The sequence below is a fragment of the Trachurus trachurus genome (assembly GCF_905171665.1).
Source record: "Trachurus trachurus genome assembly, chromosome: 17".
In the NCBI taxonomy this organism is placed as follows: Eukaryota; Metazoa; Chordata; class Actinopteri; order Carangiformes; family Carangidae; genus Trachurus; species Trachurus trachurus.
The window spans coordinates 9,082,003-9,109,320 of NC_139900.1; the positions used below are offsets into that span (position 1 = coordinate 9,082,003).

The 27,318-nt window shown below is 42.1% G+C and overlaps 2 protein-coding genes and 1 pseudogene across 3 annotated transcripts; all 3 read left to right on the forward strand.

Moving 5' to 3' along the window:
- Window positions 1-1,527: 1,527 nt before the first annotated feature.
- On the forward strand, window positions 1,528-7,329 carry LOC311000121 (uncharacterized protein; the record flags this gene model as incomplete). Its single annotated transcript, XM_083990755.1, has 2 exons — window positions 1,528-3,216; window positions 5,609-7,329. Exons 1-2 carry the CDS (start codon window positions 1,560-1,562, stop codon window positions 7,327-7,329), a joined length of 3,378 nt encoding a protein of 1,125 aa, XP_083846881.1. The 5' UTR covers window positions 1,528-1,559.
- Window positions 7,330-14,099: 6,770 nt separating this feature from the next.
- Window positions 14,100-20,045, forward strand: LOC311000122 (uncharacterized protein; the record flags this gene model as incomplete). The annotated part of the gene is made up of 2 exons (XM_083990756.1): window positions 14,100-15,756; window positions 18,298-20,045. The coding sequence occupies 2 exons, from the start codon at window positions 14,100-14,102 to the stop codon at window positions 20,043-20,045; spliced, it is 3,405 nt and encodes a 1,134-aa protein (XP_083846882.1).
- A 1,512-nt stretch (window positions 20,046-21,557) lies between these two features.
- Window positions 21,558-23,302, forward strand: LOC311000654 (tripartite motif-containing protein 16-like; annotated as a pseudogene). Its single transcript has one exon. The product of its transcript is annotated as a tripartite motif-containing protein 16-like (transcript).
- The last annotated feature ends 4,016 nt before the right edge of the window (window positions 23,303-27,318 follow it).

A 27,318-nucleotide genomic window follows, 5' to 3' on the forward strand; every position in this document is an offset into this window, starting at 1 on the left:
TAGACAAAGATCATTGAAGGTGCAGTTGGTTAAAATCTGTATTTTAGTTCATCACTTTCTTTGGTCTCCATGTTATTTCCTAAAAGCTCATTTCTGTTGTGTCTCTGCACTGCACAGAGATCACCTGTCAATCAAACGTTGTGGGCGGGATTTTGACCTCTTGTCATTTCTTGATGTTTGAGTTTGTTGAGGTGGAGCTGGAGCCGTGGAGGAGTTCACTGCTCATGATGATGTTTCTTTACCTAAACTCACATTTCTCCACATGAAAATAGAAACTTCTCTGAGCTCTAAATGTTTGTTGGATATTTGTGTTGATGTGTTTGGTGTTGATGTTTGGGCCTTTACAGAGAAATCACCAGACCTTCCTTTATCACTGAGGTTTGTTTTCACTGTGGAAACTAAGAAATATATAATCATATGTATATTTGATACTGTTGAATCATATATTAGGTCTATGAAGTTTGATCTAAGTGTAAATATCATGATAATTATCAATGAGGAGGTGATTGATTTAGGTGAAACAATGTGATTGTTTGATGTGAATCTGCATGAAATCACTGAACAAAAGTCATATAACAAACTTTACTGATTTAATATGTGACCAAATCCATTGTAATGTTTCATATTTGTATAATTTGTCTCTTGCACAAACTCAATAAACTGCAATGAATTGCAGGACCAGTGTGTTTGTTCAGTTCCACTTTGCTCCTGTACCAGTGGCCTAACATCGCAATCTAGTGGCCTTGTTGAATGACAGCAAGCTCCTGTTAAAAAATATCCAGTCAGAAGTGACATGAATAAATAGAAAAGGAAAACAAGTTGAGTCTGAATTAGTTTTAAGATATCAGACATTTTTGCTCATCTTACTGTTTTATAAATAAAACTCAGAAGGTTCATTTATTTATTGTTTGACACAGGGTTGTATAAGAAGATGAAACACCATGAAAATAGTTTTATTTTCATGACTTCTTATATATTCACTAATTTCCTTTATAAATAGCAAAAAGCAAAGTATAACCATAACTCCTCCTTTTATAGTGTTGTAGCAAGTATCCAGTGAGTGGTTAGATGAATAAGTAAAGATGAATATACAAACAGACAATAACATTGTTGATGCTGAGACGTCAGACTGTGGATTATTTGGCGAAAGATATTTATTCAGAGGGATTAAGTAATGATAAATGTGTTGTCCTCAGCAACATGAACTTCCTGTTTCATCTACTTCTTAAATAAAAGACTATCTCTGTTTTCTGCACATTTGTACTTCACCTCCTCCTCATTATAGATGGAAATACTGGACAATACTTCTTCCTGCTCTCAAACACTGAGCTCCACCCTGTTGTTTCCTTGTTCCCTCCTCTTTAGATCTACAGTTTGAAGATGGGTGGCACCAACATGTGGTGAAGGAGAGGAGCTGACAGGCCCTGTTCACTGCAGAGACACATGTTGTTTAGATCAGAGCTCAAACTGGTTTCTGTTCTAGGAAAGTGAAACTCAGACAGTCATCGTCTGTGAGAGGTGAAAGTCGGACTGTTGGACAGAGACTGTGAGGAGGTGAAATGGCGCAGAAAGGAGTTCATCTGGACCAGGAGACCTTCTCTTGTTCCATCTGTCTGGATCTACTGAAGGATCCAGTGACTATTCCCTGTGGACACAGCTACTGCTTCAACTGTATTAAAACCCACTGGGATGGAGAGGATGGGAAGAAAATCTACAGCTGCCCTCAGTGTAGGCAGACCTTCACACCTAGGCCTGACCTGGTGAAAAGCACCATGTTAGCAGCTTTAGTGGAGGAGCTGAAGAAGACTGGACTCCAAGCTGCTCCTGCTGATCACTGCTATGCTGGACCTGAAGATGTGGCCTGTGATGTCTGCACTGGGAGGAAACTCAAAGCTGTCAAGTCCTGTCTGACGTGTCCGGCCTCCTACTGTGAGAAACACCTGCAGCCTCACTATGAAGCTGCTCCATTAAAGAAACACAAGCTGGTGGAGCCAACCAAGAAGCTTCAGGAGAAGATCTGCTCTCGTCATGATGAGGTGATGAAGATGTTCTGCCGCACTGATCAGCAGTGTATCTGTTATCTCTGCTCTGTGGATGAACATAAAGGCCACGACACAGTCTCAGCTGCAGCAGAAAGGACTGAGAAGCAGAGAGAGCTGGAGCTGAGTCGACAAGAAATCCAAGAGAGAATCCAGCACAGAGAGAAATATGTGGAGGTGCTTCAACAGGAGGTGGAGACCATCAATGGCTCTGCTGATCAAGCAGTGGAGGACAGTGAGAAGATCTTCACTCAGCTGATCCGTCTCATGGAGAAAGGAAGCTCTGAGCTGAAGCAGCAGATCAGATCCCAGCAGGAAACTCAAGTGAGTGGAGTCAAAGAGCTTCAGAAGAAGCTGTGGCAGGAGATCACTAAGCTGAAGAGGAAAGACGCTGAGCTGACGCTGCTGTCACACACAGAGGATCACACCCAGTTTCTACACAACTACCCCTCACTGTCAGCACTCAGTCCATCTACACACTCATCCAGCATCAATATCCGTCCTCTGAGTTTCTTTGAGGATGTGACAGCAGCTGTGTCAGAGCTCAGAGATAAACTACAGGACCTTCTGAGAGACACATGGAGAAACATCTCACTGACAGAGACTCAAGTGGATGTTTTACTGTCACCACCAGAGCCCAGGACCAGAACTGACTTTTTACGATATGCACAGGGAATCACACTAGATCCAAACTCAGCACACACATATTTGATGTTATCTGAGGGAAACAGAAATGTAACATTAATGAGGAAAGATCAGTCTTATTCTAGTCACCCAGACAGATTCATCGGATGGTCTCAGGTCATGAGTAGAGAGAGTCTGACTGGAGGTTGTTACTGGGAGGTGGAGTGGGGAGGAGAAGTTCATATAGCAGTCACATACAAGAATACCAGCAGAGCTGGAGACTTGGAGGAATGTGGATTTGGATACAATGACAAATCTTGGGCGTTAGAATGTAACCTCTCTTCTTTTATGTTTTTGCACAACAACATCAAGACTCGAGTCTCAGGTCCTCTGTCCTCCAGAGTAGGAGTGTACCTGGATCACGGTGCAGGTATTCTGTCCTTCTACAGCGTCTCTGAAACCATGACTCTCCTCCACAGAGTCCAGACCACATTCACGCAGCCTCTACATGCTGGACTCTGGCTAGTTTATTATGGAGCCACAGCTGAGATTTGTAAGGTCAAATGGACAAAGGTCATTCAAGGTCCATTCAGTTTCAAATCTGTATTTTAGTTCATCGTTTTCTTTAGTCTCCATGTTTGTTTTGGCAGAGCCCCTCCAGTGCATCTTCAATAGGGGCCTCCAGCAAGGAAGGGTCCCAGTCCCGTGGAAGACTTCTTGCCTTGTGCTGGTAGTAGGCTCTAAAATTGCACATTATCAAGAAATTGGGGTGGCTGCTCCTCCGTCCCCTTCGATTTTCCTATTGGGAGAATATCAGAGTGGAAGACGCAGCTCTCTACATGCTTCACCGGGCTCACTCTTGGATGACACATGGACAAACATCTCACTGACAGTGACTCAAGTGGATGTTTTAGTGTCACCACCAGAGCCCAGGACCAGAGCTGGATTCTTAAGATATTCACAGGAAATCACACTTGATCCAAACACGTGGCTGGTTTTATCTGAGAGAAACAGGAAAGTAACATTAGCTAGAACATTTCCTCTTGGAAATTTTGATAGGACCACGGTACTGCCGGGCATACCATCTCTGTCAACATGGTAATCAAACCCACGACCTTAAGGTCAAGACAGAGCTGATCAGACACATGATCATCTTTCACTGATATGGAGGAGCTGTAATCACAGTCAGTCACCTGTGTGCGTGTAAGGGAGTAGCGCATATGTGTGTGTGTGTTTGTTTGTGTGTGCGTGCATACATACGTGTGGTAGAGTGCACGCTTGTGTGTGTGGTTGTGTTTGACAGGGACTGTCAGTAGATCAACTGTGGCTCTGGCCTAAGGCTTAGTTAATCAGTTTCTTTAGTGTCCATGTTTGTTGCTAAAAGCACATTGCTGTTGTGTCTCTGCACTGCAGAGATCAGCTGTCAATCAAACATTATGGGCGGGACTTTGACCTCTTGTCATTTCTTGTTGTGTTGATGTTTGAGTTTGTTGAGGTGGAGCTGGAGCCGTGGAGGAGATCACTGCTCATGATGATGTTACTTTACCTAAACTCACATTTCTCCACATAAAAATAGAAACTTCTCTGGGCTCTAAATGTTTGTTGGATATTTGTGTTGATGTGTTTGTGTGTTGTTGTTTGGGCCTCAACAGAGAAATCACCAGACCTTCCTTTATCATGAGGTTTGTTCTCACTGTGGAAAGAGAGAAATCTATAATTATATTGACGTTTTTGCCAGATCAAATGTTGCTGAATTACAAATAAGGTTTTTGTGGTTTAATCAATGTGTACTAAATATCATGATAATAATCAATGTGTAGATGGATGATTGATATATATATTAATGTAATTACTAAATGTCATTGAACAGACGGTTGCTGATCAATGTGTGAACAAACTGAAGCTTCACCTCAACAATAAAACTGTTTTCACTGAATAATCAATCAACTATTTTCATGTGTCTTTATATCAGGTTCTGATTCAAAGCTGATGGAGAAATGTAAAACTAATGTGAGGTTTTCCTCCTAAAACAGAAGAAATAAAGATTCAAACACTGTCAATAAATATCTGTGCGTAACCTGAAGAACAAATGGTGACAGTTTAAATGTTATTTTAGTAACTCAGACTCTTTGAAAACTGCTGACAGGTCCTGAGGAGAGAGTCTGACTACTGACTGACTGAACTGTTTTCATCCCACTTGTTCCAGGAGATAAGTAGACCTGCCTTCCTCAAACTGCTCCTGTTGTTGGAACAAATCAAAGCCTGACAGCACCTCCCTCTTCTTCTTCCTCCTCCTGTCCACATGTCTCCCCACACGTCTTCCTACTGGAGGAGGAGTGTGACTAGGTAAATGACTCATTTACAGGTTAAACACCACAAGGAGCCACCACTGTGTTTTTATGTGGAGTCATAAGACAAACAGCTTTTCAGTATATCTTTGATGATTAACCCATTGGGTGAAAAGTTTTCACCCAATGGGTTAATCATCAAAGATATACTGTCTTATATCAGCTGATTAGATACTGTGTGTACTCTCAGACTATGGAGAACTTTTTTTATTGATATCAGGTAAATATGAAACAGCTGAGTTCAGCACAGCAGCTCTTCATCCTCAGTGGAGGACAGAGGACCAGTGTTGTCTCTGAAGAGCTCTGGAGGAGTTTCCTCCTGGAGACATGTTGCAGTAAACACACAACGAGACACTGAAAAGAAGTAAAACACAAGTTCACATGATCCAAGTCCATGCTGATAGTGCAGTTTGACTAGTGGATGATTTTCTTTTACGACGGATGATCAGTTGATCACATGGTTGTTTTGATCACATTGAAATTCATCTTATAAGCACCTGTCTTTGATGACGGGTCACTGCACAGCAGGTGAACAAGAGCAGAAGCAGCCGAGATTAGTTTTCCTTCAGAGGACAGAGAAAGTCAGACTGTGAGGAGGTGAAATGGCGCAGAAAGGAGTTCATCTGGATCAGGAGACCTTCTCTTGTTCCATCTGTCTGGATCTACTGAAGGATCCAGTGGCTATTCCCTGTGGACACAGCTACTGCTTCAACTGCATTAAAAACCACTGGGATGAAGAGGATGGGAAGAAAATTCACAGCTGCCCTCAGTGTAGGAAGGACTTCATACCGAGGCCTGACCTGATGAAAAACACCATGTTAGCAGCTTTAGTGGAGCAGCTGAAGAAGACTGGACTCCAAGCTGCTCCTGATGATCACTGCTATGCTGGACCTGAAGATGTGGCCTGTGATGTCTGCACTGGGACAAAACTCAAAGCTGTCAAGTCCTGTCTGACGTGTCCGGCCTCCTACTGTGAGAAACACCTGCAGCCTCATTATGAAGCAGCTCCATTAAAGAAACACAAGCTGGTGGAGCCCACCAAGAAGCTCCAGGAGAAGATCTGCTCTCGTCATGATGAGGTGATGAAGATGTTCTGCCGCACTGATCAGCAGTGTATCTGTTATCTCTGTTCTGTGGATGAACATAAAGGCCACGACACAGTCTCAGCTGCAGCAGAAAGGACTGAGAGGGAGAGAGAGCTGGAGCTGAGTCGACAAAAAATCCAGCAGAGAATCCAGGACAGAGAGAAAGATGTGAAGGTGCTTCAACAGCAGGTGGAGGCCATCAATGGCTCTGCTGATAAAGCAGTGGAGGACAGTGAGAAGATCTTCACTCAGCTGATCTGTCTCATGGAGAAAAGAAGCTCTGAGCTGAAGCAGCAGATCAGATCCCAGCAGGAAACTCAAGTGAGTGGAGTCAAAGAGCTTCAGAAGAAGCTGGAGCAGGAGATCACTGAGCTGAAGAGGAAAGACGCTGAGCTGAAGCTGCTGTCACACACAGAGGATCACACCCAGTTTCTACACAACTACCCCTCACTGTCAGCACTCAGTCCATCTACACACTCATCCAGCATCAATATCCGTCCTCTCAGACACTTTGAGGATGTGACAGCAGCTGTGTCAGAGCTCAGAGACAAACTACAGGACCTTCTGAGAGACACAAGGACAAACATCTCACTGACTGTGACTCAAGTGAATGTTTTACTGTCACCACCAGAGCCCAGGACCAGAGCTGACTTCTTCAGATATTCACAGGAAATCACACTGGATCCAAACACAGCACACACACGTCTGTTATTATCTGAGGGAAACAGAAAAGTAATATTAATGAGTGAAGAACAGTTTTATCCTAGTCACCCAGACAGATTCACTACATGTCCTCAGGTCCTGAGTAGAGAGAGTCTGACTGGACATCGTTACTGGGAGGTGGAGAGGAGAGGAGGAGTTTATGTAGCAGTTGCATACAAGAATATCAGCAGAGCAGGAAATGAATGTGGATTTGGACTCAATGACAAGTCTTGGTCGTTAAGTTGTCACAACAACAGTTTTATATTTTCGCACAACAACATCAAGACTCGAGTCTCAGGTCCTCAGTCCTCCAGAGTAGGAGTGTACCTGGATCACAGAGCAGGTATTCTGTCCTTCTACAGCGTCTCTGAAACCATGACTCTGCTCCACAGAGTCCAGACCACATTCACTCAGCCTCTACATGCTGGATTTTGGTGTCCTTATCACCATGGAATCTTTTTCAATCTTGGAGCCACAGCTGAGTTGTGTAAAGTCAAATGGAAAAAGATCATTGAAGGCGTAGTTTGTTAAAATCTGTATTTTAGTTCATCACTTTCTTTAGTCTCCATGTGTGTTGCTAAAAGCTCATTGCTGTTGTGTCTCTGCTCATGATGATGTTGCTTTGGATAACCTCACATTTCTCCCCTTAAAAATAGAAACTTCTCTGAGCTCTAAATGTTTGTTGGATATTTGTGTTGATGTGTTTGTGTGTTTTTGTTTGGGCCTTAATAGAGAAATCACCAGACTTTCCTTTCACTATCACTGAGGTTTGTTCTCACTGTGGAAAGAGAGAAATCTAGAATCACATGTAAGATCTATGTATTTTAATAATAATTGATGATAATCAACGAGGAGATGATAGATTCAGGTGAAACAATGTGGTTGTTTGGATGAAATGAATCTGTTTATGAAATCACTGACCAAGAGTCGTTGAACAGACTTCAGTGATTTAATGTGTGATTTAATGTGTAAAAAATGACTTAATTGTAATGTTTCATATTTGTATAATTTGTCTCTTGCATGAACTCAATAAACTACAATGGATTGCAGGACCAGTGTGTTTGTTCAATTCCTCTTTGCTTCTGTACCAGTGGCCTAACATTGCCATCTAGTGGCCTTGTTGAATGACAGCAAGCTCCTGTTAAAAAATATCTAGTCAGTGACATGAATAAATAGAAAAGGAAAACACGTTGAGTCTGAATACATTTTAACATGTTAGATTTTTTGCTCAGCTTTCTGTTTTTTTTTTTAAAGGCGTATGACTCTTTTTTTTTTTTAATCCCACCACCACCACCCCTAATGGGGACCTTTTTTTTGTCTTTCTTTCTTTCTCATTTTTTTCTTTCCTTTTTTTCTTTTTTTTTCCATTCTAAGAAAAGAAAAAATACACAATAATCAGGTGGCAGTAACATAAAAACCCATCAGCACCATAAAACATAAAGGAGGGCAAAATACAAAACAACAAAACAAAAAAAAAAGGAACCTACATTTAACAGCATAAAATAATCAAAACATATAATCAGTAAGTGCATACTACATATTTTACATGCACCATTAATTCATATCATAACTCAATAAATAAAAGATTAAATAATTCACTCTAAAGCCACCATAAAAGAAACAACAATCCCAAAAACAAAAACATACAAAACAATAAACTATATTGAATCTTCATCCCAAGTTTTTGTTATTGCGAGGATTTCCCATCTTTTTCTCTCTGCATTATTTTTCTTGCGTATGACTCTTATTAGAAAAGCTGCACTCATGTAAATATAGGTCATTAATAGGTCATATGAATTTTTTTCTCATTATTTCACTTTTCAGTTGAGGCAGTCTTGATGCACAAGAAGCTTAATGAATATAGAGATAAAAATAGGTAATTTTATATATAGAAACATTTAATAAAATGTGATGCTTTTCTTTCCGTTTTCCTCTGATGATAAAAACAAAAATTTGGGGGTTTGTGACTGTATTTTGGAAAAAAATAACCCTCATGATGTCCTCCCGACAGAGTAACATTCATTGTCCTCTGGGGTCAAAATGACTCCAACTGGTTTGACTGCTAAAAAGCACAAAACTTAACATTATCACACAAATTTATGTGCACATAACAGGAGAGTGAGGAAAAGTCTTCCAGGGGTCCCCGTCCTCGTTGCTACAGTCTGCTTTTCTGCATAGGCCCTTCACAATCTTTACTGCAGACTCTGCTTTGCCGTTAGCCTTTGGGTGTCTTGGGAAGGACATGACATGTACGAAGCCCCACTCCCTCGCAATCACCCGAAACTCTCCACAGTCGGAAATGACCCGGTCAGGGATGCCGTACCTTGCAATCTGCGCCTTGCACCTTCGGATATTCGTATTGCTGCCAGGTCTGGGAGGAGATCAATCTCCCAGAAGTCAGAATAGTGATCCACCATGAGCAGGAAGTCCTGCCTTGCGTAGCTGAACAGGTCAATGCCCATCAGCTGCCAGGGAAGCGTGGGGATCAGGTGTCTCCCAGTGTCTCCTCCTGTTGCTCATGTGCATACTCGTCGATAGCAAGTCTCACCCCCTACGTGGTTGTAGTGGATCCGTCTCAGCATCTCAGGATGCATAGCTTTTGGAATGATGATGCGCTGGCTCCTAAAAAGCACACCGTCCTGTGTGCTAATTTCATCCCCGATAGCCCAGTATTCTCTGATGGCCCTGGGACTCTCCTCTTTGTGTCCTGGCCATCCCCACAGCACAACCAACTTGAGTGTTTGAAGACACACATCCTGTGCGAGGCGTTGGCTGGTGACGGTTAGGTAGTCTGCTTGCCGAATGGCTGCCACGTCACACTGCTCCTGCCGCATGCTGCAGACCTGTCACGTCTGTACTCAGAGTCCATTCTCTGTGGCGGGGTGGTGGCCCTGTTGAGTGTGTCCCTGATATACATTTCAGGGCCTGGCCTATACACCCCCATATAAGTAGTAGTGGAAGCATTGAACAAGCGAAGATGATGCTCAGGCACACTTGTCGATCTGCGTGTAGTTCTGCTGCGTCTGGTTCAGCGTGCGGGAGGCAAATGCAACCGACTGTCCCCCTTGAAGCAGACAGCAGCCTGCCCCGTCTGACTGGCGTCGCTCTGTATGGTGACTGGCTTGCTGACATCATAGTAGCGCAGAACTGGCACCGCCTGGATTTCCATTTCTGCTTATTGTGCGTGTAATCTCTCAATTAAAAACTAAAAAGTATCTGCAATGCTGCTGCATCCCATCCTTGTGTGGTCACGCCCACCACCTGGCATGCAGAGCACATTCTGCTCAACACACCTGCCGTCACTTGACAAGAAGAAGTATAATCCAGCAGAAAAAAAAGAATGCACTTCTGTTACCACTTTATCTGTGTAGGGTAGCTAATGCATAATCCGTAGACCAGAAAGTAGTATTTGCCTTTGGGTGGAAACATTGTACAACTTTGTCAACTAAAACTTGACTAAAACTATCACATATAGAAATGACTAAAATTGACTATAACTAATAAGCATTTTAGTACAGACTAAAACTAAGACTAAATCTAAAATGCCTGCCAAAAACAACACTGATAGTTTGTGCATTTTGGCCATATCAGTACTACCATGAAAGCTGACATAAAGCAAAAAAATAAAACCCAAAGTCACACAACTATACACACACACAAACACACTCATTTATAGAGCTTTAAAGAAAGCAACTGAAGCGCTATCTTACTCTCAATAATTTGCCATGAGGAAACACCAGGGACTGGACAAAACCAAATAAATAAAATAAAATAAAAGTTAGCATAAGTGCAGGGACATGATAAAAATAACTAAAATTATACAATAAATAGGCTAAGACTAAATATAAATGAATAAATACAAATACAATTAAATTAAAAATAAATAAATACATACATAAATAAACAGTAAAAATAAATAAATAAAAGGAAAGCCAATAAAATAGAAGAACCTATAAGTAAAATCTAATCAAAAGCCAAGCTAAAAAGGTGTGTCTTAAATTTCCTCTTAAAAATGTCCACATTGGCAGCTGCTCTCTGGTCTTCAGGAAGGCTGTTCCACAGTCGTGGGCCATAACAAAAGGCTGCTTCGGTTCTGACTTTAGTAAAAGGCCTCTATTTTTTTGTGACCAAAGCATGTCACAGACATGTTAAGACACTCAAGAACTATTTTAATTCGTGGAAAAGGAGTATAATAGGTCCTCTTTAAGGTTACCAAAAACATACCTCTCAAAGATGACATTTCTGGTAGGTGTGAAGTAATTGTCCCAGTTTGTTGAGTATCGCTCCCGCCTCTTTCTGCTCTCCCGCTGTGAGTTCCAGGTTGTGCTTGTATATGATGGCAGGCCTTCGCCTTCCCCATTAGCCTCCTGAGCGTTGCTGCCTGCACCAGCTTACCTGCCTTGTCGAGCCCGGTCGCAAGCAAATAATCCTCAAACTCCGAGCGAAAGTTAACCCAGTTGCTGTGAAGACCGCCGGTCATCTTCATGGGCTCCGGTGGAAGCCATCGTCTCGACGCGATGCTAATGCTAGCAGGCTAACTGAAACTTCTAACAAAGCCTGTCAAAACAAATAAACGCATGCTGTTCCAGCGACAGGTAACGTCACACTCACTCTGGGTTCCAGTACAGCTTCTGACACCATGTTACAGGTGTAGGTGCATTTATAACAGACAGAGTCGAGCTGTGTCTCTCAGTGTTCACAGGCTGTGCACATAACAGGACCGAGGCATGTTACCTGAAGCAAGTAGCCTACGTATGCATCCGTGCCACCAGGGGGAGCTGTTGGCTGCACAACACCACCCTACAACAATTCCTCTCTCGTCATGTCCATGTGAGCTTAAAAAACGTCCATAAGATTTTTCTACTAATATTACACAGTTATAAACACATACTGGAGATAACTCTGCAAAAATATTTATAAACAATAAATTAAAAAGTTATTCATCAGAAATTAAATGAATGAAATCTGCATTCCTTATAAACAAGTAAACAATAACTCTGTGCCTTTTGTACAACATTTGGATCTCTTTTTGTTTTTATCTGATTCTTGAGTCTACAGTAGTACAGACTGTACAAGATTAAAATAGTCAATTATATTTATTAAATCCCTCACCAGGAGGTTTTCTGGACAACACACATGAATATTACAATCACCGACAATCAGGACCCGGTCTTCATCATGATATCTATCAAGAACACAGAAAAGTCAGATATTTGGGAGGCGGATAAACCACAGTACACAGCACTGTGTGATAACTTCCTAGCCCTAACAAAATTAATTCAAAGCTGGCAAGAGCCGATTACTTTTTCCTCTATCTTAGATGACAATAATTCAGCTGTAAACTCATTAAACACACAAAAACGTGCAACATCGCTATTTCCAGACTTTGCTCTAATGCTGCATTAGTAAACTTCCTGAGTAGATACCATCTGTGTGTCTTTATCAGAGCACAGTGCTCTGATAAAGACACACAGATGGTGGCTGAGGGCTACTTTAACTTCAGCCACAGTTCGTGATATTTTAAAGGAGTAGTTCAACATTGTTGGCAAATTGGCCCATTGCCATAATCGCTATAGAGCTATAAAGCTTAAATTAATATTTTTGTCTCATAAAGTCTTCTGCTCCATCCACATCTTTCTAAACAGACTTTAACTTTGTTGTACAGTTTAGATATACATATGTACAGGGCCATGATTGTTGTGCTCACATCACTGACTGTATAAAATACACAGGTTTTTATGTGCTAACATCACATCCAGGAATGTGACCGAGCCTGATCTCCCCTCCTTCCTCTGCTCTCTCACACACGGCAGATGTTTCCTCGTTCCCTCACAGATCTGACTGGACAAAGACAAACTGAAAAACCACACTCGTGATGCACTCAGTGACGCAGAGAGAAAGTCTGATGGTTTTCATGTTGTTGAAGCTGCCAACCGCCGCCTGCATCGCCCCCTTCCCGCCCTTTCCCCTGCTGTTAAACCGGCCTGCCCTCCCTTCCCATGAACCAGTCTGCCATCCAGTCCTCCCATTAAGCTGGCCTGCTCTCCATGCCTCTCCTCCCACTGGAAGCTGCCTCCATCAGCTCTCCTTAACATTTCCATGTTTCCCACATTCTGTGTTATAAACTATAAACTGTTTTCTTGTCTGTAACAACATCTATTGCACGTCTGTCCGTCCTGGGTGAGGGATCCCTCCTCTGTTGCTCACCCTGAGGTTTCTCCATTTTTTCCCTGTTAAAAGGGTTTTCCATGGAGTTTTTCCTCAGTCGATGTGAGGGTCTAAGGACAGAGGATGTTGTTACGATACCATGTAAAGCCCTTTGAGACAAACTCTTTATAAAAACGGGCTATACAAATAAAATTGCCTTGCCTTGCCTTGCCTAAAAGCTCAGTTATTTTTTTACATAGTGACAACCAGCATAGATTCAAACAGTATGACCCTCAATTTTGTTTCAATTAAACAAAATTACAATCGTTTCATTGTCAATGTAACGATTACAAAAAGATGCAAAAAAAAAAAAAAATTATAGAGGCGTGAAAAAGTAACACAAAACGACTTAAAATTAGATTCAAAATGACCACAGGACTGTTTTCTGTTGGCTATTGATACTGTACATACTACTGTCCAAGACTCTTGCCCACTGGCTGGAAACACTTATCAATTTTCTCAGCTGATCAGTCCGGTTCTATCCAGGGACAAAACTCTTTCCACAATTGACAACATATACAATATAATTCATACCGCCCCCTCACCCAGGCGCGGGTTCCTCATTGTCACACTGCAGAAATTTGGCCTTTCCCCTGAATTAGTGTCTTGGGTAAAGTTGTTGTATTTGTCACCTCTAGCCTCTTTTTGCTGTAAGTATGTTCATGTCTCCTTACTTTTAGCTCCAGCAGAGTGGAGCGGTAGACATTGGCTTTCTTGACAATGGGAATAGTTGGAACCCATTTAAAGCTGGTGATTATCATTTGTAGTTCCACCTAATTTCCCAAAACTCACCAAAAGGGTTTTCCTATATTACAGAGAGAATTATTCAAATGTATCAATGAAAGATTGGTCTTAAAATAGGTTCTGAAATCAGAAAACTAAATAAAATCAAACAAAATAAATGATACAAACTAAGTAAAGTCAAGGCAGCTGGTTCTTGTACTGGAATGTGGAAAAGCCTGACAAACCTCGTTCTTTCTTTTAAACTCAGAAAAAGCAAGGTGACTTCAGTTGTTATATTTCCTTGTTCCGCCCTTTTAAGATTTAAAGTTAAGGCAGTGACACTCAGACAGTCGTCATTCCTGACAGGTGAAATGGCGCAGAAAGGAGTTAATCTGGACCAGGAGACCTTCTCTTGTTCCATCTGTCTGGATCTACTGAAGGATCCAGTGGCTATTCCCTGTGGGCACAGCTACTGCTTCAACTGCATTAAAAACCACTGGGATGAAGAGGATGGGAAGAAAATCTACAGCTGTCCTCAATGTAGGAAGGACTTCACACCGAGGCCTGACCTGATGAAAAACACCATGTTAGCAGCTTTAGTGGAGCAGCTGAAGAAGACTGGACTCCAAGCTGCTCCTGCTGATCACTACTATGCTGGACCTGAAGATGTGGCCTGTGATGTCTGCACTGGGACAAAACTCAAAGCTGTCAAGTCCTGTCTGACGTGTCCGGCCTCCAACTGTGAGAAACACCTGCAGCCTCACTATGAAGCTGCTCCATTAAAGAAACACAAGCTGGTGGAGCCAACCAAGAAGCTTCAGGAGAAGATCTGCTCTCGTCATGATGAGGTGATGAAGATGTTCTGCCGCACTGATCAGCAGTGTATCTGTTATCTCTGCTCTGTGGATGAACATAAAGGCCACGACACAGTCTCAGCTGCAGCAGAAAGGACTGAGAGGCAGAAAGAGCTGGAGCTGAGTCGACAAGAAATCCAACAGAGAATCCAGGACAGAGAGAAAGATGTGGAGGTGCTTCAACAGGAGGTGGAGACCATCAATGGCTCTGCTGATAAAGCAGTGGAGGACAGTGAGAAGATCTTCACTCAGCTGATCCGTCTCATGGAGAAAGGAAGCTCTGAGCTGAAGCAGCAGATCAGATCCCAGCAGGAAACTCAAGTGAGACGAGTCAAAGAGCTTCAGAAGAAGCTGGAGCAGGAGATCACTGAGCTGAAGAGGAAAGACGCTGAGCTGAAGCTGCTGCAACACACAGAGGATCACACCCAGTTTCTACACAACTACCCCTCACTGTCAGCACTCAGTCCATCTACACACTCATCCAGGATCAATATCCGTCCTCTGAGTTTCTTTGAGGATGTGACAGCAGCTGTGTCAGAGCTCAGAGACAAACTACAGGACCTTCTGAGAGACACATGGACAAACATCTCACTGACAGAGACTCAAGTGGATGTTTTACTGTCACCACCAGAGCCCAGGACCAGAACTGACTTTTTACGATATGCACAGGGAATCACACTAGATCCAAACTCAGCACACACATATTTGATGTTATCTGAGGGAAACAGAAATGTAACATTAATGAGGAAAGATCAGTGTTATTCTAGTCACCCAGAAAGATTCATCGGATGGTCTCAGGTCCTGAGTAGAGAGAGTCTGACTGGAGGTTGTTACTGGGAGGTGGAGTGGGGAGGAGAAGTTCATATAGCAGTCACATACAAGAATACCAGCAGAGCTGGAGACTTGGAGGAATGTGGATTTGGATACAATGACAAATCTTGGGCGTTAGAATGTAACCTCTCTTCTTTTATGTTTTTGCACAACAACATCAAGACTCCAGTCTCAGGTCCTCAGTCCTCCAGAGTAGGAGTGTACCTGGATCACGGTGCAGGTATTCTGTCCTTCTACAGCGTCTCTGAAACCATGACTCTCCTCCACAGAGTCCAGACCACATTCACTCAGCCTCTATATGCTGGACTCTGGCTAGTTTATTATGGAGCCACAGCTGAGATTTGTAAGGTCAAATGGACAAAGGTCATTCAAGGTCCATTCAGTTTCAAATCTGTATTTTAGTTCATAGTTTTCTTTAGTCTCCATGTTTGTTTCGGCAGAGCCCCTCCAGTGCATCTTCAATAGGGGCCTCCAGCAAGGAAGGGTCCCAGTCCCGTGGAAGACTTCTTGCCTTGTGCTGGTAGTAGGCTCTAAAATTGCACATTATCAAGACATTGGGGTGGCTGCTCCTCCGTCACCTGAGGCCTCAGGTGGAACATGCCCAAGACCCCTTCGATTTTCCTATTGGGAGAATATCAGAGTGGAAGACGCAGCTCTCTACATGCTTCACCGGGCTCACTCTTGGATGACACATGGACAAACATCTCACTGACAGTGACTCAAGTGGATGTTTTACTGTCACCACCAGAGCCCAGGACCAGAGCTGGATTCTTAAGATATTCACAGGAAATCACACTGGATCCAAACACGTGGCTGGTTTTATCTGAGAGAAACAGGAAAGTAACATTAACTTGAAAATTTCCTCTTGGAAATTTTGATAGGACCACGGGGGGCTACTGCCGGGCATACCATCTCTGTCAACATGGTAATCAAACCCACGACCTTAAGGTCAAGACAGAGCTGATCAGACACATGATCATCTTTCACTGATATGGAGGAGCTGTAATCACAGTCAGTCACCTGTGTGCGTGTAAGGGAGTAGCGCATACAGTATGTGTGTGTTTGTTTGTGTGTGCGTGCATACATACGTGTGGTAGAGTGCACGCTTGTGTGTGTGGTTGTGTTTGACGGGGACTGTCAGTAGATCAACTGTGGCTCTGGCCTAAGGCTTAGTTAATCAGTTTCTTTAGTGTCCATGTTTGTTGCTAAAAGCATATTGCTGTTGTGTCCTTGCACTGCACAGAGATCAGCTGTCAATCAAACATTATGGGCGGGACTTTGACCTCTTGTCATTTCTTGTTGTGTTGATGTTTGAGTTTGTTGAGGTGGAGCTGGAGCCGTGGAGGAGATCACTGCTCATGATGATGTTTCTTTACCTAAACTCACATTTCTCCACATGAAAATAGAAACTTCTCTGGGCTCTAAATGTTTGTTGGATATTTGTGTTGATTTGTTTGTGTGTTGTTGTTTGAGAGAAATGACCGGGAACTACCTTTATCATTGAAGTTTGTTCTCATTGTGGAAACAGAGAAAACAATAATTACATTGATGTTTTTGTCAGATCAAATATTGTTGAGTTGCTAATTAGGTCTACGAGATTTAATCAAATTGTAAATATCATGATAATGACCACTAAGAACATGATTGATTGATATACAATTATCTGTTCATGTAATCACTAAGTCATTTAAAAGACATAACTAATCAATGTGTAAACAAACTGAAGCTTCACATCATCAATAAAACAGAATCATTTGAACCTTTTCTTGTGTCTTTGGTCCAGATTCTGATTCAAAGCTGATGGAGAAATGTGAAACTAACGTGAGAGGTTTTGTCCTAAAACAGCAGAAAACATTCTCAATAAAGATCTGTGTGTAACCTGAAGAACAAACAGTGATAGAACAAATATTATTCTAGTAACTCAGACTCTTTGATGTTGACAGTTCCTGAGGAGAGAGTCTGACTGATGTTGTTAGTGGGAGCTGGAGAGGGTCGATGTTCAGTAGCAGCTTCAGTCAATGACTGTAGGAAAACAGGAATTTTAAGTGAATGTACATTTGTCTACAAGGACAAGTGGTGGACATTAGATAGTTGTCACATAATGTGTTCAGAGACAGAATCAGGTCTTGACTCTGTCTCTGGGAAACATGAAGAGTGTGAACAGGTGTGAAGACTCAGTGATTTGGTGAGAATCAGGTGGAGATGTGGAGACATGAACTGTTTTCATCCCACTTGTTCCAGGTGATAATTCGACCTGCTACCCTCAAACTGCTCCTGTTGTTGGAATAAATCAAAGCCTGACAACAGTTCCCTCTTCTTCTTCCTGCTCCTGTCAACATGTCTCATCACACATCTTCCTATTGGAGGAGGAGTGCAACCAGGTCCTGAACCAGGTAAATGACTCATTTACAGATTAAACACTACAAAGAGCCACCACTGTGTTTTTATGTGGGGTCATAAGACAAACAGCTGTTCGTCCAGTGGGTTAATCTTCAATACTGTTTTATATCAGCTTGTCTCTGTAGGAGGACAGAACCTCTGGATGAGTTTCCTCCTGGAGACGTTTTGCAGTAAACACTCAACTGGAGACCAGAAAGAAATAAAACTCAAGTTCATATGATCCAAGTCCATACTGACAGTGCAGTTTAAAGTAGTGGATGATTTCCTTTTATGACAGATGATCACTTGATCACATGGTTGGTTTGATCACAATGCAAATGACAGACAACACACACTGTCTCTCACTTTGTCCATGTATAAAAGTTTACCTTACCTGTCTTTGATGATGAGTCAGTGTGCAGCAGGTGAATAAGAGCAGAAGCAGCAGAGAAGAGTTTTCCTTCAGAGGACAGAGAAAGTCAGACTGTTGGACAGAGACTTTGAGGCTGTAAAATGGCACAGAAAGGAGTTCATCTGGACCAGGAGACCATGTCTTGTTCCATCTGTCTGGATCTACTGAAGGATCCAGTGACTATTCCCTGTGGACACAGCTACTGCTTCAACTGTATTAAAACGCACTGGGATGGAGAGGATGGGAAGAAAATTCACAGCTGCCCTCAGTGTAGGAAGGACTTCACACCGAGGCCTGTCCTGGTGAAAAACACCATGTTAGCAGCTTTAGTGGAGGAGCTGAGGAAGAGACTCCAAGCTGCTCCTGCTGATCACTGCTATGCTGGACCTGAAGATGTGGCCTGTGATGTCTGCACTGGGAGAAAACTCAAAGCTGTCAAGTCCTGTCTGACGTGTCCGGCCTCCTACTGTGAGAAACACCTGCAGCCTCATTATGAAGCAGCTCCATTACAGAAACACAAGCTGGTGGAGCCAACCAAGAAGCTCCAGGAGAAGATCTGCCCTCGTCATGATGAGGTGATGAAGATGTTCTGCCGCACTGATCAGCAGTCTATCTGTTATCTCTGTTCTGTGGATGAACATAAAGGCCACGACACAGTCTCAGCTGCAGCAGAAAGGACTGAGAGGCAGAGAGAGCTGGAGCTGAGTCGACAAAACATCCATCAGAGAATCCAGGACAGAGAGAAAGATGTGAAGGTGCTTCAACAGGAGGTAAAGGCCATCAATGGCTCTGCTGATAAAGCAGTGAAGGACAGTGAGAAGATCTTCATTCAGCTGATCCGTCTCATGGAGAAAAGAAGCTCTGAGCTGAAGCAGCAGATCAGATCCCAGCAGGAAACTCAAGTGAGTGAAGTCAAAGAGCTTCAGAAGAAGCTGGAGCAGGAGATCACTGAGCTGAAGAGGAAAGACGCTGAGCTGAAGCTGCTGTCACACACAGAGGATCACACCCAGTTTCTACACAACTACCCCTCACTGTCAGCACTCAGTCCATCTACACACTCATCCAGCATCAATATCCGTCCTCTCAGACACTTTGAGGATGTGACAGCAGCTGTGTCAGAGCTCAGAGACAAACTACAGGACCTTCTGAGACACTTTGAGGATGTGACAGCAGCTGTGTCAGAGCTCAGAGACATACTACAGGATGTTTTGAGAGACACATGGACAAACATCTCACTGACAGTGACTGACGTGGATGTTTTACTGTCACCACCAGAACCCAGGACCAGAGCTGACTTCTTAAGATATTCACAGAAAATCACACTGGATCCAAACACAGCAAACACACGGCTGTTATTATCTGAGGGAAACAGGAAAGTAACAGTGATGAAGGAAGATCGGTGTTATTTTAGTCACCCAGACAGATTCACAGGATGGTGTCAGGTCCTGAGTAGAGAGAGTCTGACTGGACGTTGTTACTGGGAGGTGGAGTGGAGAGGATTATTGGGAGTTTATGTAGCAGTCGCATACAAGAATATCAACAGAGCAGGGGATGGATTTGGACACAATGGCAAATCCTGGGCGTTACATTGTGAAAACAACAGTTTCACATTTTTGTTCAACAACATCCAGACTCCAGTGTCAGGTCCTCTGTCCTCCAGAGTAGGAGTATACCTGGATCACAGAGCAGGTACTCTGTCCTTCTACAGCGTCTCTGAAACCATGACTCTCCTCCACAGAGTCCAGACCACATTCACTCAGCCTCTACATGTTGGACTTGGGTTTCCTTATCTCCTTAGATGGATTGGTGGATACACAGCTGAGTTGTGTACACTCAAATAGACAAAGATCATTGAAGAAGCAGTTGGTTAAAATCTGTATTTTAGTTAATCACTTTCTTTAGTCTCCATGTTTGTTTCTAAAAGCTCATTGCTGTTGTGTCTCTGCACTGCACAGAGATCAGCTGTCAATCAAACATTATGGGCGGGACTTTGACCTCTTGTCATTTCTTGTTGTGTTGATGTTTGAGTTTGTTGAGGTGGAGCTGGAGCCGTGGAGGAGATCACTGCTCATGATGATGTTACTTTACCTAAACTCACATTTCTCCACATAAAAATAGAAACTTCTCTGGGCTCTAAATGTTTGTTGGATATTTGTGTTGATGTGTTTGTGTGTTGTTGTTTGGGCCTTAACAGAGAAATCACCAGACCTTCCTTTATCACTGAGATTTGTTTTCACTGTGGAAACTAAGAAATCTATAATCATATGTACATTGATACTGTTGAATCACATATAAGGTCTATGAAGTTTGATCAAAGTGTAAATATCATGATAATTATCAGTGAGGAAGTGATTGATTTAGGTGAAACAATGTGATTGTTTGATGTGAATCTGCATGAAATCACTGAACAAAAGTCATTTAACAAACTTTACTGATTCAATATGTGACCAAATCCATTGTAATGTTTCATATTTGTATCATTTGTCTCTTGCACGAACTCAATAAACTACAATGAATTGCAGGACCAGTGTGTTTGTTCAGTTCCTCTTTGCTCCTGTACCAGTGGCCTAACATCGCCATCTAGTGGCCTTGTTGAATGACAGCAAGCTCCTGTTAAAAAATATCCAGTCAGAAGTGACATCAAAAAATAGAAAAGGAAAACTAGTTGACTCTGAATTAGTTTTAAAATATTATATATTTTTGCTCATCTTACTGTTTTATAAATAAAACTCACAAGGTTCATTTATTTATTGTTTGACACAGGGTTGTATAAGAAGATGAAACACCATGAAAATAGTTTTATTTTCATGACTTCTTTTATATTCACTAATTTCCTTTATAAATAGCAAAAAGCAAAGTATAACCATAACTCCTCCTTTTATAGTGTTGTAGCAAGTTATCCATTGAGTGGTTAGATGAAAAAGTAAAGATGAATATACAAACAGACAATAACATTGTTGATGCTGAGACGTCAGACTGTGGATTATTTGGCGAAAGATATTTATTCAGAGGGAATAAGTAATAGTAAATGTGTTGTCCTCAGCAACAACTTCCTTCTTTCTTCTACTTCTTAAAGAACATACTATATCTGTTTTCTGCACATTTGTACTTCTCCTCCTCCTAATTATAGATAGAAATACTAGACTTTTTACTACAGCGACTGCTATTCTCCCTTTTCAGGTCAAGACAACACAGACAACCCTCCCTGTTCTTCCTGCTCTCAAACACAGTGAGCTGCACCCTGTTCATGTGTTTCCTTGTTCCCTCCTCTTTAGATCTACAGTTTGAAGATGGGTGGCACCAACATGTGGTGAAGAAGAGGAGCTGACAGGCCCTGTTCACTGCAGAGACACATGTTGTTTAGATCAGAGCTCAAACTGGTTTCACTTCTGAGGAACAGAAACTCAGACAGTCGTCGTCTGTGAGAGGTGAAATGGCTCAGAAAGGAGTTCATCTGGACCAGGAGACCTTCTCTTGTTCCATCTGTCTGGATCTACTGAAGGATCCAGTGACTATTCCCTGTGGACACAGCTACTGCTTCAACTGTATTAAAACCCACTGGAATGAAGAGGATGGGAAGAAAATCTACAGCTGCCCTCACTGTAGGAAGGACTTCACACCAAGGCCTCCTCTGGTGAAAAACACCATGTTAGCAGTTGTAGTAGAGCAGCTGAAGAAGACTGGACTCCAAGCTGCTCCTGCTGATCACTGCTATGTTGGACCTGAAGATGTGGCCTGTGATGTCTGCACTGGGAGAAAACTCAAAGCTGTCAAGTCCTGTCTGACGTGTCCGGCCTCCTACTGTGAGAAACACCTGCAGCCTCATTATGAAGCAGCTCCATTACAGAAACACAAGCTGGTGGAGCCAACCAAGAAGCTCCAGGAGAACATCTGCTCTCGTCATGATGAGGTGATGAAGATTTTCTGCCGCACTGATAGGAAGTGCATCTGTCACCTCTGCCTGGATGAACATAAAGACCACGACACAGTCTCAGCTGCAGCAGAAAGGACTGAGAGGCAGAGAGAGCTGGAGCTGAGTCGACAAAAAATCCATCAGAGAATCCAGGACAGAGAGAAAGATGTGAAGGTGCTTCATCAGGAGGTGGAGGCCATCAATGGCTCTGCTGATAAAGCAGTGGAGGACAGTGAGAAGATCTTCACTCAGCTGATCCGTCTCATGGAGAAAAGAAGCTCTGAGCTGAAGCAGCAGATCAGATCCCAGCAGGAAACTCAAGTGAGTGAAGTCAAAGAGCTTCAGAAGAAGCTGGAGCAGGAGATCACTGAGCTGAAGAGGAAAGACGCTGAGCTGAAGCTGCTGTCACACACAGAGGATCACACCCAGTTTCTACACAACTACCCCTCACTGTCAGCACTCAGTCCATCTACACACTCATCCAGGATCAATATCCGTCCTCTCAGACACTTTGAGGATGTGACAGCAGCTGTGTCAGAGCTCAGAGACAAACTACAGGACCTTCTGAGAGACACATGGACAAACATCTCAGTGACAGTGACTCAAGTGGATGTTTTACTGTCACCACCAGAGCCCAGGACCAGAGCTGACTTCTTAACATATTCACAGGAAATCACACTGGATCCAAACACAGCAAACACATGGCTGTTATTATCTGAGGGAAACAGAAAAGCAACATTAAAGATAAAAGAACAATCTGATTGTCATCACAGCGACAAATTCACTGGATATTTTCAGGTCCTGAGTAGAGAGAGTCTGACTGGACGTTGTTATTGGGAGTTGGAGAGGAGAGGAGGAGTTTATGTAGCAGTCACATACAACAATATCAGCAGAGCAGGAAATGAATGTGGATTTGGACTCAATGATAAATCTTGGACGTTACATTGTAACAACAGCAGTTATACATTTTTGCATGACAACATCCAGACTCCAGTCTCAGGTCCTCGGTCCTCCAGAGTAGGAGTGTACCTGGATCACAGAGCAGGTATTCTGTCCTTCTACAGCGTCTCTAAAACCATGACTCTCCTCCACAGAATCCAGACCACATTCACTCAGCCTCTACGTGCTGGACTTCGTCTTTTCTGGTTTAATGGAGTCACAGCTGAGTTGTGTAAACTCAAATAGACGAAGGAGCTGAAAAAAGCCAAAGACCTTCCATCCTTAGGGCCCTAGGTATTGATCACATACCACAAACCATGAGGGGAGGTAATAGGTTGAGACAACTAAACCAGCGTGAGAGCTTCTGGATTTTCAAGTTGGGAGCAACCTGCTATCCAGGTCTTAATGAAGATCTTGAATATCATAATTTTCTGTAAAGATTGTTAAGTAGATGTGCCTTATTGCCTGTCTTGTATTAATTGCTTCTCCTGTCTGTATTTGGTGCAACTGATGATTCAAATGCCTACACCCGTAACCAGACTTTTAATTGTGCCTATTTTGGTGTCAGACTACACTTCCTAACGAAGGCTCTCAGTTGAAACGCATTGAAGCGTCTTTTTTTTTTTTTTTTTTTTACAATGTTTGGCCCATAATGCAGTAAAGGCATTTTAATATTTTTATTCATGAGTGCATTGGTTTTTTCTCTCTTTTAAAGGTTCTGCTTGTTAAAATCTGTATTCTAGCTCATCAGTTTCTTAGTCTCCATCACAGTTGCTAAAAGCTCACTGCTGTCTCTGCACTGTAAACTCAAATAGACAAAGATCACTGAAGGAGTAGTTGGTTAAAATTTGTATTTTAGTTAGGCTAATCAGTTTCTTTAGTCTCCATGTTTGTTGCTAAAAGCTCATTGCTGTTGTGTCTCTGCACTGCACAGAGATCACCTGTCAGTCAAACATTAAGGGCGGGACTTTGACCTCTTGTCATTTCTTGTTGTGTTGATGTTTGAGTTTGTTGAGGTGGAGCTGGAGCCGTGGAGGAGATCACTGCTCATGATGATGTTTCTTTACCTAAACTCACATTTCTCCACATGAAAATAGAAATGTCTCAGAGTTCTAAATGTTTGTTGGATATTTGTGTTGATGTGTTTGTGTTGTTGTTTGGGCCTTTACAGAGAAATCACCCGACCTTCCTTTATGGAAACTAAGAAATATAGAATTACATTGTGTTTTTCAGATCAAATGTTGTTAAATCACAAATAAGGTTTTTTGAGGTTTAATCAAAGTGTAAATATAATGATGATGATGATATAATGAATATGGGGATTATAGATTGATATATCTGGTCATGTAATCACTAAAAAGTCCTAAAGCTTCACACCATCAATAAAACACTTTTTACCCCCCCCCCCAAAAAAAAAAAAAAAAATCAATCACATCTTTTTTTGTGTCTTTTGTCCAGGTTCTGATTCAAAGCTGATGCAGAAATTTGAAACTAATGTGAGGGGGTTTTCCTCCTAAAACAGCAGAAAACATTCTCAATAAAGATCTCTGTGTAACCCAAAGAACAAACGGTGGAAGATCAAATATTGTTCTAGTAACTCAGACTCTTTGATAACTGCTGACTGACTGGTATTGTTAGTGGGAGCTGGAGAGGGTCAATGTTCAGTAGCAGCTGCATTCAATGACTGTATAGGAATTTTGAATAAATGTACATTTGCCTACAAGGACAAGTGGGGGACATTAGACAGTTGTCACATCATGTGTTCAGAGACAGAATCCGGTCTTGACTCTGTCTCAGGGAAACATGAAGAGCGTGAACAGGTGTGAAGACTCAGTGATTTCATCCCACTTGTTCCAGGTGAGAAATCTACCTGCCTTCCTGAAACTGCTCCTCTTGTTGGAACAAATCAAAGCCTGGCAGCACTTCCCTCTTCTTCTTCCTGCTCCTGTCAACATGTCTCCCCACACGTCTTCCTATTGGAGGAGGAGTGCAACCAGGTAAATGACTGATTTACAGGTTAAACACCACAAGGAGCCACCACTGTGTTTTTATGTGGGGTCATAAGACAAACAGCTTTTCTTCCAGTGGGTTAATCATCAATAATATATTGTTTTATACTGTGTGTTCTCTGACTGTGGAGAACTTGTTCCACTGACCTCAGGTAAATGTGAAGCAGCTGAGTTTCACACAGCAGCTCTTCCTCCTCAGTCGAGGACAGACGACTAGTGTTTTCTCTGTAGGAAGACAGAACTGGAGGAGTTTCTTCCTGGAGACGTTGCAGTAACTGGAGACTGGAAATAAATAAATCACAAGTTCACATGATCCAAGTCCATGCTTGCTTACAATGCAGTTTAAGTAGTGGATGATTTATTTTTATGACAGATGATCAGTTGTTTAAATGGTTGTTTTGTTCTCAGGTCGTCAACAGGACTGATGAATCAATTAAGAGATCAAAGATTATAAAACATCATATTATAAGGTTTGATTTTTTCATCTTCTGTAAATATATTAATTTAGCTGGAAACATTGTAAAACATGAATAATCTGCTCAGTTGTTGTGAGTGTCTCTAGTGAAACTGTCATAATTTTAACTGCACATTGTAAATGTAAATGACAGATAACACACCCCGTCTCTCACTGTGTCCATGTATCAAGGTTAACCTTATAAGCACCTGTCTTTGATGATAAGTCAGTGTCCAGCAAGTAAGCAAGAGCAGAAGCAGCAAAGAAGAGTTTTCCTTCAGAGGACAGAGAAAGTCAGACTGTGAGGAGGTGAAATGGCTCAGAAAGGAGTTCATCTGGACCAGGAGACGTTGACTTGTTCCATCTGTCTGGATCTACTGAATGATCCAGAATGCACACCAGAAAGAGTATCTGAAGAATTTAAATAAGAGAAGTGTTCAGAAGTGTTTTTTTGTAAATGACTAATCGTCAACCAAAAAATAATCGTTAGATTAGTCAAAAAATTAATCGTTAGACTAATCGACTATTCGAAAAAATAGTCGATAGATTAATTGGGAGAAAAATAATCGTTTGGGACAGCCCTAATATATTCGTGCAATTACTAAAATGTCATTGAACAAACCGTTACTGATCAATGTGTGAACAAACTGAAGCTTCACATCATCAATAAAACTGTTTTCACTGAAGAATCAATCAACTATTTTCATGTGTCATTATTTCAGGTTCTGATTCAAAGCTGATGGAGAAATGTAAAACTAATGTGAGAGGTTTTCTTTCTAAAACAGCAGAAATACAGATTCAAACACTGTCAATAAATATCTGTGCGTAACCTGAAGAACAAATGGTGACAGATCAAATAAGTAACTCAGACTCTTTGATAACTGCTGACAGGTCCTGAGGAGAGAGTCTGACTGATGTTGTTAGTGGGAGCTGGAGAGGGTTGGTGTTCAGTAGCAGCTGAATTCAGTGACTGTAGGAAAACAGGAATTTTAAATAAATGTACATTTGTCTACAAGGACAAGTGGTGGACATTAGATAGTTGTCACATCATGTGTTCAGACAGAATCAGGTCTTGACTCTGCCTCAGGGAAACATGAAGAGTGTGAACAGGTGTGAAGACTCAGTGATTTGGTGAGAATCAGGTGGAGATGTGGAGACATGAACTGTTTTCATCCCACTTGTTCCAGGTGATAATTCGACCTGCTACCCTCAAACTGCTCCTGTTGTTGGAATAAATCAAAGCCTGACAACAGTTCCCTCTTCTTCTTCCTGCTCCTGTCAACATGTCTCATCACACGTCTTCCTATTGGAGGAGGAGTGCAACCAGGTCCTGAACCAGGTAAATGACTCATTTACAGATTAAACACTACAAAGAGCCACCACTGTGTTTTTATGTGGGGTCATAAGACAAACAGCTGTTCGTCCAGTGGGTTAATCTTCAATACTGTTTTATATCAGCTTGTCTCTGTAGGAGGACAGAACCTCTGGATGAGTTTCCTCCTGGAGACGTTTTGCAGTAAACACTCAACTGGAGACCAGAAAGAAATAAAACTCAAGTTCATAATATGAACTTGAGTTTTCATATGAACTTCATATGATCCAAGTCCATACTGACAGTGCAGTTTAAAGTAGTGGATGATTTCCTTTTATGACAGATGATCACTTGATCACATGGTTGGTTTGATCACAATGCAAATGACAGACAACACACCCTGTCTCTCACTTTGTCCATGTATAAAAGTTTACCTTACCTGTCTTTGATGATGAGTCAGTGTGCAGCAGGTGAATAAGAGCAGAAG